Consider the following 15,912-nt stretch of genomic DNA (forward strand, 5'->3'; position numbering starts at 1 on the left):
CTTAACCATATTAGGTAAGATATGCCATCTTAGATGTTGGTTTATTTGACTGACTCGTTAATTTCCTCTACCTTTTTCGGTAGATATCGACGAATGTTTTATGAACTCTCACAGCTGTGGTGTCCAAGCTGTTTCCATTAATACTAAAGGATCATACATGTGCACATGCATAAGCGGCTTTTCGGGCGATGGAAAAACATGTTCGGTTAAGTCAAACTCACGTAGAACTTGGAACTTGCAAAAGTTTCCTCCTAGAAGCACTGCATGACGAGGCGTGAGACAATGTTCACACTCACAATTAAGGGAAATACAAAGGTTGGAAATATGGAGGTGTCATGAAAGTAAATCAGACGGATTTACTGGAAATCATTGTGAGATTGGTAATCGATCTTTGACACATTTTTTTGTCCTCTTCCACTGTGAACTGTAAGGGAGCTTGGGCACTCGACCTTTTGTAGACGCGGACCGCAACCGGAATTGAGCTTTTCCCTTTTATTTTGTCTTAATAAAACCACATTTACATAACTAGGTATCTTTTCTTCATCAGAGACGATTAGTTTAAACATCTAGGAGAAACTATTGTCCTGGCATACGAATTCAAGTGTTCACTTCTGATTGCTCTCTAATTATTTTAGTCTCTATGGAGAAGCAAAGTAAATCGGCTTTGACACTTTTTTATTGTACACATCGACGATTGCCTTAACCACGAGCGTGCTAATGATCAATTATGTGCAGATGTCATTAACGATTAATCATGTATCTGCAGAGAACGGTACCCGGGGAAAAAATGTCACACTGGTCAAGCTTACGTTTTGGTGATTCCGGTAGAATTTGCTGTTATCTGTGATCGAATAATTGGTTTATAAGATCAACTGAGAATTCTCTCCTGTTGTTTTAGATGTAGACGAATGTGTTCCAAACCCGTGTGCTAATGGTGGATCATGCGTAGATGGTGTCAACAATTACTCATGTATTTGTCGAGTAGGATACACAGGGGATCTTTGTGAGACTGGTAAGGTTTACATGGCAAGGGGTGGGGCTGACGTGAAATAATTTAAAACTAGACGTTGCATAAGCGTAAACTGGTTTGCCGGTGGTACGTGTTACACAAAAACAGAAGGCACTGAGTTGGGTGTTATTGAACTGTAGCGTTCCAGTATTTATTTTTTATTTTTTTAAGTAGAGTAGACGGTGACCATCTGTCTGAATCAGACAGATGGTCACCGTCTACATCACCCCAGAGTGCGTCATTGCATCCTGGGACGCACTCGTTTGACTGTTGGAGGCAGAGAATGTTGAACGAGGGGTCCAATTGGACGCAGAAAAAAAAAATAGAATGTTTATGCAAATTACAAATACCAGGACAAAAACAGCGTCACACGATATGCAAATTTGTCTTTCGTGAAAACAATTTTCATCTGCTGATTGGCTCTTCACGGTCCATTTCGCTGTCACTTTCAGACTAAAGCCGAAAAGCCATTGTATTTTCTTATCACTTTGCTTACCGGTAGTCGCTCGTGCTTAGTTACAATAATGAAACAATCGACTCTGTTTGGTCGTCCAGCTGTTAAGCGAAAAACTACCGAAGATGTCGCTGAAGCAGCTTCATCCGATCCCAAAGTAGCCAAATTGTTTTGCAAGCAATGGTTAAAAGACTTTCAGTGGCTAGAACATACTGATGGCAAGATGTTTAGCACGGTTTGTCGAGAATCGAAGAAGAAGAATCCGATGGCTTCATTAGGGACGAACAATTTAAAGTAAAGAGTAAAGTGGTGCATTTATATAGCGCCCTTATCACGCGTCTCAAAGGCGCTTTACAATGATCAATTTACCCTCAGCGGACTGGAAGCATACACAGGCGCAAATTGCAGCCGCTTCTAAGCAGTCCATGCATGCTGGTACTCATTTTACCGACCTCGGAAGGATGGAAAGCTGAGTGAACTTTAGCGGGAAAGAAGGTCGCCAAATATTCCAGTCTCGGCAGAACCGGGAATGGAACCCGGGACCTTAGGGTTGGAAGGCAGAGATCTTACCATTGCGCCAGCCCCTCCCCTTAGGCGATCGACCCTTGAACGGCACTCTGAATCTCAAGATCATCAAAGTGCAGTCGAAGAAAAACGTCTGCGCCGAACGATGAGGACCACAACAGAAAAAGTTGTTTGCAAAGCAGAAAAAGCAATCATTGCCGCCAGCGTATTTCACAACGAAATTAAACATTCCAATTTCTCACTACGGAGAGATGATCAAGTTCCTCAAATTTCAAGGTATGCTGTTATCTTCTGGTTTTTGTAGTCAGGTGATTTCATTTTGTCAACAGTTTTAATATGTCCAGCTTGAGGACTTAAGTTCTTGGTGTTTGAGTTCCCACGTGTTGCGTGACGTTATCCGAGCTGCTTTTTGCATAGGTGACACAATCGGCGGCGACGCTTTCGATCTGCCAATGATAATTTAACGTTTCAGTCGAAGTTGAGGTTCTTGCATGCTTTCCAACCGAATTTCAAGCCTTCGTTTGTTTATTTGTGAGCGAAATGACAGAGAACCCAACGTGTTACTAAAATAAATAATGCTTAAACAGTCTTTTACGGGAAATTGAGAGTCCGTTCGGTTCTTTTTTAATGCTTTTAAGATCTCGATCATTCATCGACTGGGGCCAACAGTTCATACAGCTCACGGACGACGGCGTACGGATTCCTCGAGACATTTTCTGATGTTATCGAAGAGGAGCTTTTGGAGAAGCTACATGACAGTCCATACATCTCGATTTTGATCGATGAATCAACTGACATAACAATTTCGAAAAAATTGATAATTTATGTTGAGTACATATTCTTTGGGGAATGAAGCTTCAGATCAGGGGAAGGGAAATGCTAAGGCAAAGGGTTTACTCAAAGCCATGACTAAGTTTTCATTCTTGGCAACCATGCACTTTCTTATGGATGTAGTTCCAATTATGAAGAGGGCTAGCAAAGCTTCTCAAAGGGAGGTTGTTGACTTTTCCATCATCATGCCCCTAATAGATGCTAGCATACAAGCTTTGGGGGGTTTTGCAGAAACTGATGGCACGCACTTGTCAAAATTTTATTCTTGTTTGAAGCAAGGGGAAGGTGGGTCCCCTACAACTTTTCAAGGGGTTGAAATTTCTGACTCAGGTCAGCTACGTTCATCATTTCAGTCTGCAAGGGTGGAGTTTGAAGCAAGGGGAAGGTGGGTCCCCTACAACTTTTCAAGGGGTTGAGATTTCTGACTCAGGTCAGCTACGTTCATCATTTCAGTCTGCAAGGGTGGAATTTATTACCGAACTAACCGAAAACTTGAGGAAGAGGTTTCCTGCCTCACAGTCTAGTGTTATTTCAGCATTTTCAGTTTTAGACTACAAATCATCAGTGTCACTTAGTCATGCAGAGAGGGAAGCAAAGTTAGATGTTTTGCTAGACCACTATGGTCAAGAAAAGGGGGGTGTTAAGCCATTAGTTGATTCCGATGGGTGTAAACTGGAATACCAACTATTAGAACCCCTTGTTAGGGCCAACTATTGTGGACTTTCAATGAGAGATTTATGGGCTGTAATTAGTTTTAAGTATAATGATCAGTTCCCAGAGCTCATCAAGCTTGCTCAAATTGCCATCTTAATTCCTGTGTCCACTGCAGACTGCGAGAGGGGATTTAGTTTTCAAAATAGGACCAAGGTTAAGTCCAGGGCTAGACTTTCTGGGAAGACGGTGGACCAGTTGCTAAGAATCAACATAAATGGGGTTGACTAGAAGCATTTTGATTTCAATAAGGCTATAACTAAGTGGCGGACTTCAGAGAGGCGTATTTTTTTAAAATGTGATGAAACTAAAATCAGTTTCAGCATGTACGTACAGTTGTAGTCATAAAAATTAATGTATATTAATGCTAGAGAAAATGACCTAGTTGTAGAAAGATAAGTCCTTGTAAAATTTTAGAGGTGTGTTTAAAAAAATCTGTAGTAAGAATTTGCTTGTTTCTCAACTTGCGCAAGGGCCAGGGCCTCATTGAATATTAATTATTTTTGTTGAATATTAATTGGCTGGACTCCCAAAATTTTGCAATGGACCCCCAAATTTTTGAAGAAGGGGCCCAGAGGACCCCCAAATTTGAAAACCTGGATACATCTCTAGGACCATTCGAGGGGCCACCCAGACGTCATGCCAGCAATGGCCCTTTAGCTCACACGTTCACACGTTGAATTATCTTGTAATCCCGTGTCCCCTTTTGAGGTCTTTTACCTTTGTATGCTTTGGTAGTAAATTCAGTTCAAAGAAAACAAAACACATTCTTGAGTGAAACTCACTCGTTTCTTCTTTAAAGGGGCTATGTCACTTGAGATAATATAATTTCATGATTTGGGGTGCAGGGATGGCGCAGTGATGAGAGCACTCGCCTCCCACCAATGTGGCTCGTGTTCGATTCCCAGACTCGGCGTCATATGTGGGTTGTGTTTGTTGGTTCTCTACTCTTTACCGAGAGGTTTTTCGGGATTGAGATAAGTATAGGAAATTGTGTGAACGCGAGTGCATGTCGTGATTTGTGGGCACTAGTGATGCTTTGAAAGTTCTTAAAATTTCAGGACCCGTGTGCGAGTGCAACTTGAGAACTTTTAAAACGTCACGAGTGACCATAAATCGCGAAATGCAGGAGCAAGGTCATACGATTTTTACTTATTATATACTCAAAAAATCACTACATCGCTTTGTTTCCATGACAACTTCCCTATTGCACTGTATAGCCTCTTCTTGCACTCTATAATCTAATTATGTATTCGTCGATGACCAATCAGAAACGCGATATTTTGTTGAGTATATATAATAATGTGAGTTCTTCCACGTTTTAAAACGCTAACTTGATCGATTTTTCACCATTTTTGTTGTTTTAAGAATCTGGGAGACACTATTGTCCTGGAATACGAATTGATCACTTCTGGCTGGCATCCAACCCTCGGAAACGTCGATTGTTTTAGCCTCTGTACGGGCCCAGTTACACGACAAACACTCAGCAGAATTCAGTCCACGTAGTACTTTTTTCGGTAGTATTACATCGAGACTTTTTGTTCGACTCTTCAGGAAACAGAAATCACACACGCAACAAAAAAATCACACCTATACCCAATCGCATATAATTTAAATGTTCTTCACTCTCTTGGACGTCTGATTGCACGCCCATAACGTGTCCTATATTTGTCGGTTTCTGGAACCTCCGCGACGTTGGAAAAATGAAATGAATCGTCTTTTGACACTTTTCATTTACGATTGTGTAATCCAATAATGCGCACGTAGTAAAGGTGGATTATGTGCAGATGGCATTAACGGTTAGTCATGCATATCTGCATGAGAAGGAAACACTGGGAAACAATGTAAACCTGGTAAAAGGAAGGGTTACGTTTTTGCAAACGTTGGCCGTGTAGCACTTATATTTGAACAGACTTAACTGATTAGAGTGTAATGTGAAGTGCTAGTTTTCTGCCCCATATGAACCATGTGAGCGTTAGCCCTACTAATGGAACTGGGCCCACACAAGGACAGACAAAAACTTTGACCAGGGTGGGAATTGAACCTACGACCTTGTAGCTCAGTTGGTAGAGCAGCGGTGATCTAACCCGAAGGTCGTGGGTTCAATTCCCACCCTGGTCAGAGTTTTTCTCTGTTCCTGTGTGAGCCCATTTCCATTAGTAGCACTAACGTTCACATGGTTCATATGGGGTAGAAAACTAGCACTTCGCATTTCACTCTAATCAGTTAATTCTGTTAAACCTGATAAAGCTTGCTTTTTGGTGATTCCGGCAGAATGTGACCTGTGATCGAAGAATTGTTCAATAAGGTGAACTCTGAATTCTCTCCTATTATTTTAGACATAGACGACTGTCTTCTAAACGCGTGTGCTAATGGCGAATCATGCGTAGATGGTGTCAACAGTTACTCGTGTATCTGTCCAGTAGGATACACAGGGGATCTTTGTGAGACTGGTAAGGTTCACATGGCAAGGGGTGAGTCTGACTCAGAAAAGCTTAAGGTTGCCGGAAAGAACTAAACAAGCGTTTCCGTAGCCTTTTGTTTCCAAGCGTTTTTATCTTGTCAAACTGTGCGTTCGAAAGAGAACGCTGCACTCAACGGGACGAGATACGTCCACCAAAAGACGAGTTTTATTGTCTGCTGTAACATGGGTTAAGTGTGTAAAAAAAAGCCAGTGTCCTCAGCAGTTTGTAATCAGGGGACTGGAAATATGTAAAGCATGGATAAGTCTACCGTCTTTTCCTTCCCCACCTTAACCACATTGGGTAAGGTATGCCATCTTAGATGGTAAGGTTCACATAGCAACGGGTGGGGCTGATGTGGAATAAAATAGTTAAGAAAAGCTTGAGTTTGAACGAACCAAACAAGCCTTTCCATCGCGTCTAACTCTGCTTTCGAAAGGGAACGCTGTATTCAACGAGGTACGTCCACCAAAAGACGAGGTTAAATGCTGTAAAATGAGTTAAGTGTATAAAAACCCAGTCCTTTTTAAGCAGTTTGTCATCAGCACTGAAAATATGTAAGACTACTCTCTTTTCTTTTCCCACCGTAACCATTTTATGTAAGGTATGGCATCTTCAATTATGGTTTCTTTGGCTCATTCCCTCCACGGTTTTTGGTAGATATCGACGAGTGTTCTGCCAACTCTCACAGCTGTGATATCAATGCCACCTGTTCGAATACTAAAGGATCATACTTATGCACATGCAAAAGCGGCTATTCAGGAAACGGAAAAGCATGTTCGGGTGAGTTAAACTCATATACAACTTGAAACTTGCCATTTATGCGCAAGAAACTTAAAAGCAACAACAAACCCTTTGTATCGCATATTAACCTTGACATTATATCTGCAGAGATCGATGAGTGTAATGGAAAGACTTGCATCCCTTCTGCATCAGGTATTATTTGGCTCTTTGCTTGTATTACTTAGTCGAAAGAGCAGGAAAACAATGGCTTTTCCTTGTTTTTCCCCCGTCGTTCAAAGGAACAACTGCCCCTTGTTCTTTTAACAAAGTTCGTGAAGATGATTTTAGACAGAAAAATCACGTGTGCACGTGCCTTGGTATCCCTTTATGCCTTTCGTAAAGATCCTATAAGTTCGATAAAATGGTATTTTTGGAAAGAACACCTACCCACTGTTGTCTTTATGCGGGTTCGCAATGATTCGTTGATGTTTTTGTTCATTTGTTTGCTGTTTAAACTTAAAGATTATAGACAGTTAAAGTAATAGCATATTTCCTTCACCGAAAAAGACCCTGTTCATTTGAAGAACCAAGAGACAAGTTAACACTAAATAAAAGGCGTTTATGTTATGGGAACAAATATTCTACTGTTTGTTTCAATGAAATGCATCAAAATGTAACGGATCTCGTTTTCAGAGATAAAGTGGAATAAAGAACACCAGTAAAACTCTTTTTTGACCTTGAACTAACAAACCTTTCTACTTTTAGCGTGATTCCTTTTCACTGGCTATTGACTGAAATGGCTTTTTTCCTTTGCCATTCGCTCGCTGAGGGTGTGCTTGTTTTCTTTTAAAACTTATGCGGTTCAAGAAAAATTCATTGCCAAACAGGTGAATTCCAAAGTAAATTTCACTCGAAATACCGAAATCGCACTCATCGCTTCGTGATTCATGCGATATCGATTTTTCGCGTGAAATTTACCGTGGAATTTACTAGTTAGGCAATGAATGTTTCTATAGAGAAAGCAAAGAAAATGATTTAATAAAGAAGCAACCGGAAACACCAAAACGCGGACAATTCGAAACCTCTATTTGGCAGTAATAATAAATAACCAGGGAGCTCCGCTTATAGGCTTGGTTAAATCTATGTATTATTTTGTTATGTGAATTCCCTTTCTAAATAGCACCTTTTTAAAACGGTCCTGCAAAAGGAAATGTTCTTCGTTTTGAAGTACGCCCGGTATGATTTCTCTTCCTCTTCGTTAGGCATTCGCTTGTGAATTTTGCGCTGTCAAGAGCTTGTTTTACATGGCTCTTCGTGAGTTATAAAGTAAATCGCATGCTCTGTTGTTAATCCAAATCAAGTCTTTTCTCTGATGTCTTAAAGAAAAAGTGAAATAATGGTGATAGACAGAAGCCGACCAGAGCAATTGTTTAATTTATTCTGGCTTTAAGTATATTCGTGACCACCGTGGATGAGTTATAATTTTCTGTTTCTTTCTCAGAATGCCGGAATTACAGCTCTTTGAGCAGTTTGGATAGAAATATAAATTCTTACGGCATCTCCAAGTGTGACTATGGAATTGGCCCGGGGTGGTTTCGATTTCAAGGTGCAGCAGGAACACGAATGCCGACTTCATGTCCCCCAGCACGTGTATGTAGTACTAGCGCACCAGGATGGCTAAATGGAGAGCATCCCAGTGTCGCTGACGGTCAAGTAAGCAGGACAGTATGCTTCCACTATTTTGCTAAGTGCTGCGAGTTGTCGACTACCGTTAAAGTCAGAAACTGCCGTTCTTTCTACGTTTATTATCTTGATGGTGTACCAATCTGTAGCCTTCGCTATTGCGGAACTGTCTAGGACTTGACGTGTGACATTCATAAAACCACAAAAAAAAAACGTATCGGTAACTAGACATGCAACCATCTTCTCTGTAAACAAAGGCTTAGATTTTGCCAAGTTTCTGTAGGTGTCACTATCGCACTTACTTTGGAAAACTTAACAATTACACAGTTGGCAATAGTATTTTAGACCATATCGCTTCAATTTGAAACAATTTTAAATTTCGCAGAAAAAAAAGAAAGGTGCTTGGGAAAACAAATTTGCTATATGAAGATAACTTGGCGACTATATCGATTATCCCCAACAGTCTTTTCTGAACTCGCACATCAAAATCGCAACTAGCTGTTACAATATAACATGTATAACATCGATGTTTAGTTAAGTGTAGGTCGCTAGCACATATGAATAAAGAAAACGTTATGTGACAAGTGATTAACTTTGCTCTAGAGATAAAAGCAGAATTTTCTTTCATGCCTCTGTAGCATTGTGGTGCAAATGTTTAGTGTTTATTAAAAGAAATACTGAGGCAGACAAACTTGGGATATGGGGGTCAGGGTGGGGTGTCAGTGATATGTGACGACATATCAAAGACCTTTTTTTAACAACTGAACTTCCTGAACTTTGATGGCACATGAAATCCACACCTAGCTCTTGGTACGTTTTTTTAAGGGAAAGTACAGTCTAGAAAACGTTTCTCTAAATTACGAAAATTTTCCCCAGGAATTCGAAAATAATTGCCGTTTTGTCCAGTTCCCTGTTAAAATATGACAAGAGCACTTTGAAGTTGCCTCTTTCGTGACTTGGAGAGCGCCATCTTGGATATGACGTGTTATGACGTAGCAATAGTCAGCAAACTTGTTCGACCTTACTAAGTTCTTTGTTCCGCGATCACTTTCTCAATGTTGTGTGACCTTTCTGCTTCGAGAAATTCAAATGTAAGATGAACTATGGTAAACGGTCTTGTGGTTCAATAGGTAGTAGGCCATGTAGGCCATACGTGCGACAGAAACTCAAGTCACTTAATACTTGTTGATTTTCTAGTCAATCAAACTAGGGGGCAAAAATCAGCCAGAGCAAATGTAAACAAGACAAAAACCTTGAACATGCAACAAAGAAATATTCGACAAGCATACCTTTTTCAATTTCTTCATTCAGCGACAGCCGTCTTCGATGCTTCAGCAAACGTATTTGTTTGCTTTCACACAGGGAAGCCTTTAATTTAGAATAAGGAGGACCTCAAGCGGCCGCGGGGACCTTCAGATATATGAATATTGGTCTTGGTGACATTCGCTTCATACGGAAATCTCAGTCAACTAGTCCAAAATATCATTATAATGGAGCGAGAAAACTGAATCAAGCCATATATAGACGACTTTCACTGTTATGCGCTAATAAACGTAACTTGAAATGTGGTTAAATTTTGTTAGCAGTATAGAAAATACTGAAACGATTTACTCTTACCCTTTGATGGAATATATAAATCGATCGTTTGTCTTGAAGTTGTAACAGGGATCTCGCAGAAAGCCACGGTAGAGAGATTAAACTTGATTTCCAGGCATTTATTTCACAGCATTTACAATGAGCACGGGATAGCACTGCAAGCTCTCTTTTGCTTTGTAAAACTCCTGCATAAAACTCACATATAAAACCCTGTTTAACGACCACGAGGTAAATCTGTTCAGAGGTGGACCCAATATCAATACAATGTAGCCTCTGGATTAAGATTCAAGTCTACAAAGTATTGCTCTCCTCGCCTGTGTTTTTCTACTTTACATCAAGTACATTTAGTCATCCGGAGAATCCTTGACTATTGCTAGGTCATAGCCTCGTTTGCAAAACAAAGATGGCGGATTTAAATTTAAATTTGCCTACTTTTGAAGCCAACCTCGTTCCCATGGTCTTCTCGGCTTTCAATATGGCGGCGGATCTTAAGAAGACCCTGGCACACAGCAGATCACGTGATCAAGATTTGTCCACCGAGGATGGACAAATATGCATTTTTTTTCAAAATGGCGGCAAGGAATAAGGTGAGAGAAATCTGGGTACAACAACTGCCAACAAAACAAAATGGAGTACGAAGGGGGAACCCAAAGCTGTACAATTTGATGTAAGAAACCAAAACTACGGATGGATGAATGCACGAGCAACGAGAATGCGGTAGATGACAGAGAAATCTCGCTTTTCTTTTCATTTCATGTTATTTTAAACCAATGCAATTTTTCGACGGCTATTATTTCTCGAAGCTGAGATTTTTAAACAGTTTGGAAACAGCCATTGCACACAATTTCACCCGTAACATCACAGACATTTGATTACCGTAAAATCCAGTGAGCTAAGGTTTAATGAAAGCCCTGGTTCTAGCTATTTAGACACGGAGGTGTGTTCGCTGTCTTCCGTAATGTATAGTTTATATTTCATGTTTATTTTCGATCAATTAAACCTAATTATCATTTTAAATTTTTCATACACTTGAATGATTATCTGATTTCTTATCGGTGTATATGAGCCTTCTGACAACGACTTTCCCCAGTATACATTGACCCAAAGCTATTTTCCTAAAAGGAAGTATTATTATACCACATATCTGTGGTACTTCATTTTCACAGTGAACCCATTAGATTGCTGTATTGTGGTTTTATCTCTCATCTCATCGATTGACTGCAAGTATTGACATGTCAGTGTAAAATCAGTATTTTAATTGTCTTCTGATTGCCAACAGGGAACGTACCACAGCATGTTTAGTGCCCACATTCTTACAACTTGTTATTGTAAATATATTTTGTGGTAAAGTTGACATGATCAAGCCAATGTACATTGCTCAACATACTATTCCATAGGATTAGCAATCTGCTTCTTGCACTTTTCAAGCTATGGAAAGAACTTTTCTATGTCTTGTCCTACCAGTGAAGACAATGTGATGTCTTGGAATGCTGCTCATGAAATCTGTTGAGCCTAATTTAAAAAGGGCACAATTTGTGCAAGTCCTAAACATAAGCATCTCATCATAATAAGCAGTTCTTGTCGAATGAGCCCACGGTTAGGGGTGGATCTTTGCTGTTTTATCAAACTGGCTTTTTTGCTGTTTTGGAGGCAGTGACAATGGCACGGTTTGTTTTATTTGCCTCCATTCCTTAAACTACATTTTTGTTTCGTTTCATTTACTCAGAAACGAATTGTGTCTATTTAGACTTCAGGGTGAACTATTTACACAATGAAGTAGAGTGGCCGTTCAAAACAGAGTTTGTAATTGAACATCTAAACATCTATGAGACGTAAAAACAAACTTGTGAACATGTGAACCTGAAGTATAGCAAATCATAATGCTGACAAGCATGAAAGAGAACGAAATGGGTCATAAATATGAAGTTTTCACTATCTGAATGATTTTCGGTTATATTAAAGGGATATATTGTTGAAAAATCCAAAGCTATCTCTCTTCATGGTAATACGTAATGTAAACAATCTTCCCACTGGTGAGTTGCAGTAGTAAATTGGGTTTTCCAGGAGCCAGTTATTTTAAACCTAGTACTGGTAACTTCCTAGGTTCACATGTACGACAAGTAATGGAAGATTCACAGAAAATGGAATTTGAAATTTTATGCTGTGGCATTTGAAGGAAAATTAGGTATTTGTAGACAAGTATCATTATGTTCTTCTCTTTAATGGTTAATATTCCTTGACAGGCTTCTAACCGTTCAGAGAGTTTGCGTCCACATTTTTGTCCTTCTTTGTTGAGAGTTTCAATAGACGAAGCGAAATATATATGACCGACCAAGTGACCCACACTACAGTATTTTATCTTTTCTCCTGCCCTTACCATTCAGAAACAAAACACTATTTCTTTTTGTGAAATAGTTTCTTGTTGCTGGTGAAGTTGCAAATTTCCTGTGCTTTGTCACCTTCAATTCTATCTCCCAATCCCCCTGTCCAGTCCGCAATCTTCCCCTAAATCACTCGGTGTACCGCATCTTCAGACAGTAATTAAAATGCCACAACTTGAGCAATGCTAGAGAATATTTTGAAAACGAATAATTCAACTTAAATTATTGGAGTACAAGAAAACTCACAGGAATGTGATGCTAAAAAAGTAATGTGTACAAAATTAAAGAATACTGTTTAATATACATATTTATATTTTTAAATCAGAAGAAGCAAAAATTGAAGTCGTTAGCGAATTGACAGGTCAATAAGACTTTAATGATCAGCCTTACAATTATTTTCAAGAATAATAATTATTGTTAAGACTTCACAATCTTAAATAACTCTCTTGGAAAATTACAAGGTGACATGCACTTTGTTTGGGGTGAGGAGATTAATATTTTTTATTAATGAAAGTAAAAGGCAATGATGAAAACCGACCGAGCTTGATGTGCACCACTAGCTGAAGAGTGTGGAAGGGATGGGAAAGAATATGGATTACTGCAGCTGCAGGTCTATTGAAATAAAACGCAGGTCACATTCCACAGGTGAGTGTACATGTCACCGTGCTGCAGACACCAAAAGTGTCTGCTAGCGCTAATCACTCAACAAAAATGTTGTTTCAGGTCTCGGGGAAACTTTTGGCTTAGTTGTTGATCATTGGAGCAGCGACCTCTAGTCTTGACCTGTATTTAACAGACCCGCCTGCATTGCAGCTGTCACACGAGTCAACAGAACCACATACAACTGCTAAATCAACCACATCAATAATCTATGAACCCTGTTGCACAATTTTATAATTTGTAACACAATCTGACATGGTGAAAACATTAAACAACAGTAACAATACTCGCGTCAGGGAATTACAATTGTGAGATGCCAAAATGACCCAAAACGTAAAGGTAAGTACGAAATAAAATCACTTAATTACCGTTACGTCTTTCAAACACCATTATATCCTTCTATATTATAGAGCGATCGCTATGCCAGAGGTCGTGAAATGCCAACGTAGTTTTAATTGGAATCGAAGCCTGATGTAGATCATCGTACAACGTGAAAAAACGGTGAATTTTTTTTGACTGTTATGAAGATGTTATGCATGTTAATTTGCAGCTGCTTCTTACGGAACAGCTACAATTTTGAAAATGATTTAAACACGAATTCTGTTCTTCTTCTGGCTCTCCTCACTAGCCGCCATCTTTCTTTCCACATTAAACCAATCAGAGTTCACGTGAGAAAAGCACCAGTCAGCGATCTTTTTAGTTCACTGTGTGCCAGGGTCTTCGTAAGACCCGCCGCCATATTGAAAACCGAGAAGACCCTGGGAACGAGGTTGTTTTGAAGCGTTATTGTTGGCTATTTGAACACATTTAGTCCAAATGAGTGGTCAAGTATGGCATTACAGGTAAAGAACTTTCGATTCAGTGAAACTTTTTTTCTAGACCGTACTTTCCCTTTAATCGAGGCTTTCCCAGTTACCCTTTTATTCTGGTGCGTTCATTGGTGATTTACATGTAATATTACAAAGTGATTATGGCGACATTTTGCAATATACTGTTGCAAAATTTTACTTATGAAGATGATGTGGCATTAAAAACGCTGCAAAAAAAACTTCATTACCCGAGAAGTTTCGCTTTACCAAGGCCAATTTACTTTGAGCAATTTGCATATAAATTGTAAAGGAAGTAAAAGGCATATCAATGGTCTTGAAGGATTATCCGTAATCGTACTTTCAGTTTATTTACGAATGTCCACTCACAACGGTAAAGATTTCATATTGGACATGCAGAAAAACGTAGAATCATTGAGGGTTGTTTGTGACAAAATTTAAAAAGAAAAATGTCTTTAAAACGTATACCCGACCTTTTTGATGTTCACAAGCACTTCGACTTCTTGGTACGATAAATTTAAACAAGTGAAAAACCCCACAATTGTAAAGGCCCGTGGAAACGGCTTCAACATTTGCTTACATATCCGTTCGATTTTGTTCAATGATGTAGAACGATGTTTAAACGATGTTAATTGCTGGTGTGGGCAAACGGCTTCAACACATCGTCAACATTTGGTTCAACAAAGCTTCAAGAGAGGCCTTGTATTCTGTCCCTGGCTGCAGTCGCGGATGTGACTATGGACACGAACATGGATACGTCATTCAGAGAACGATTAGTGCGCAAGCGCATACCCAACAATGTTGAAAGAGGGGGCAAACGGCTTCAACTTCATTCAACATTTGCGAAAACAAAGAAATGTTGAATGGTCGTTGAAGCAAAGTTTAAACGCTTTTAAACTCATTCAACATCGATTCAACTTCGATTCAGGATGTTTCTACGCGGTTGAAAGGGGAGAGCAAACGGTTTCAACTACCCGTGTTTAACAAAATCGAACGGATGTTGAAGTAAATGTTGAAGCCGTTTGCAAGGGCCTTAATTAAGCGTTAATTGCTACCCCGGATAATTAAATGAAAATGAAATGGCGTGCTGGTGAAATAATGAGTCAACATCATTGATTTTTTTTTCCAAATTCTAAAAAAATTCGTTCGCCTTATAAGGCTCCGACAAAAAAGCGCGTGTGAATAACTTCATTCGCTGTCTCTCTGTTAGTGCAAAAAGTCAACATATGTGAATACGGAATATGTTGCAGGGGGTCTTGCGGCAAGTGTCACGGTTGCTAAGAGACTCTCTGGACACCAAGAGGAGGCTTTATCATCAAGCCAGCGCTTGACTCCTTGGGCTTCTCGGCTTCATGCTAAAAGCTTTCTGTTATAAAGGAGGTGTTGTTTATCAGCATTGCTTGACATTTTTGTGGGTTCTTTACGTGAAACTCAACCAGCTCTGCAATGACGCCTTGCTTCGTAAGACAATATATTCTTCTTTCGAATTCCTCCTTGGACAGCACCGGTGTATTTAGATACGTCTCCCCAAGAAAAGGCCTTAAAGCGTGTTTTCTTCAAAATGTTTTCTTTTTCTGGGCGCCCAACCACTTAAAAGTATCATTTATAGCTTTGTTTTTCTTGTTCATTTTGTAAAGGATGATCACTGTTCATGGTCTTGGTCGTAGACGACCAGCAGAAGCGGCAACACCGGCTTTCTTTTACTTAGAGGAAAAAGAACAAGAGATTTTAAATCACCTTCACCTATCACACACAAAAAGTCACCGTAAAAAAAATCATTCTAAAAACTTCAAACTTCTCTGCTATGATCCCAACAACAGCTAAATGTTTTCTTTACCATAGTTCTCGCTTAACGTATCATTTAATTAAACAGTACAAAAATACGCTATGGATATCCTCTAAGTTAGAGGCCCGCTAAAACCTGATAGCGGTCAACCAACCAGGAACTTTAAAATGCGGGTTCGCAAGATGTAAGAAGTGGCCTTCCATTATTCAAAACGTAATCAGAATCTCAGGACCAGACTCGTCAAATTCACCGAAGTTTTTACGT

General features: G+C 39.6%; 2 protein-coding genes across 3 annotated transcripts in view; both read left to right on the top strand.

Moving 5' to 3' along the window:
* LOC138016640 (uncharacterized) overlaps positions 1 to 8,979 on the top strand; it is a 142,453-nt gene extending 133,474 nt beyond the window's left edge. For both annotated transcript variants that reach the window (XM_068863835.1, XM_068863836.1), the window contains 5 exons: positions 899 to 1,012; positions 5,870 to 5,983; positions 6,653 to 6,775; positions 6,884 to 6,928; positions 8,217 to 8,979. In XM_068863835.1, coding sequence (XP_068719936.1) covers positions 899 to 1,012; positions 5,870 to 5,983; positions 6,653 to 6,775; positions 6,884 to 6,928; positions 8,217 to 8,572 — 752 coding nt within the window. In that variant the 3' untranslated portion in view covers positions 8,573 to 8,979. The remainder of the gene's footprint in view (positions 1 to 898; positions 1,013 to 5,869; positions 5,984 to 6,652; positions 6,776 to 6,883; positions 6,929 to 8,216) is intronic.
* The window catches only part of LOC138016404 (uncharacterized), a 290,788-nt gene that overhangs the window by 177,337 nt on the left and 97,539 nt on the right, over positions 1 to 15,912 (top strand). The window lies entirely within an intron of this gene.

This window comes from Montipora capricornis, chromosome 9 (genome assembly GCF_036669925.1).
Source record: "Montipora capricornis isolate CH-2021 chromosome 9, ASM3666992v2, whole genome shotgun sequence".
Lineage (NCBI taxonomy): Eukaryota > Metazoa > Cnidaria > Anthozoa > Scleractinia > Acroporidae > Montipora > Montipora capricornis.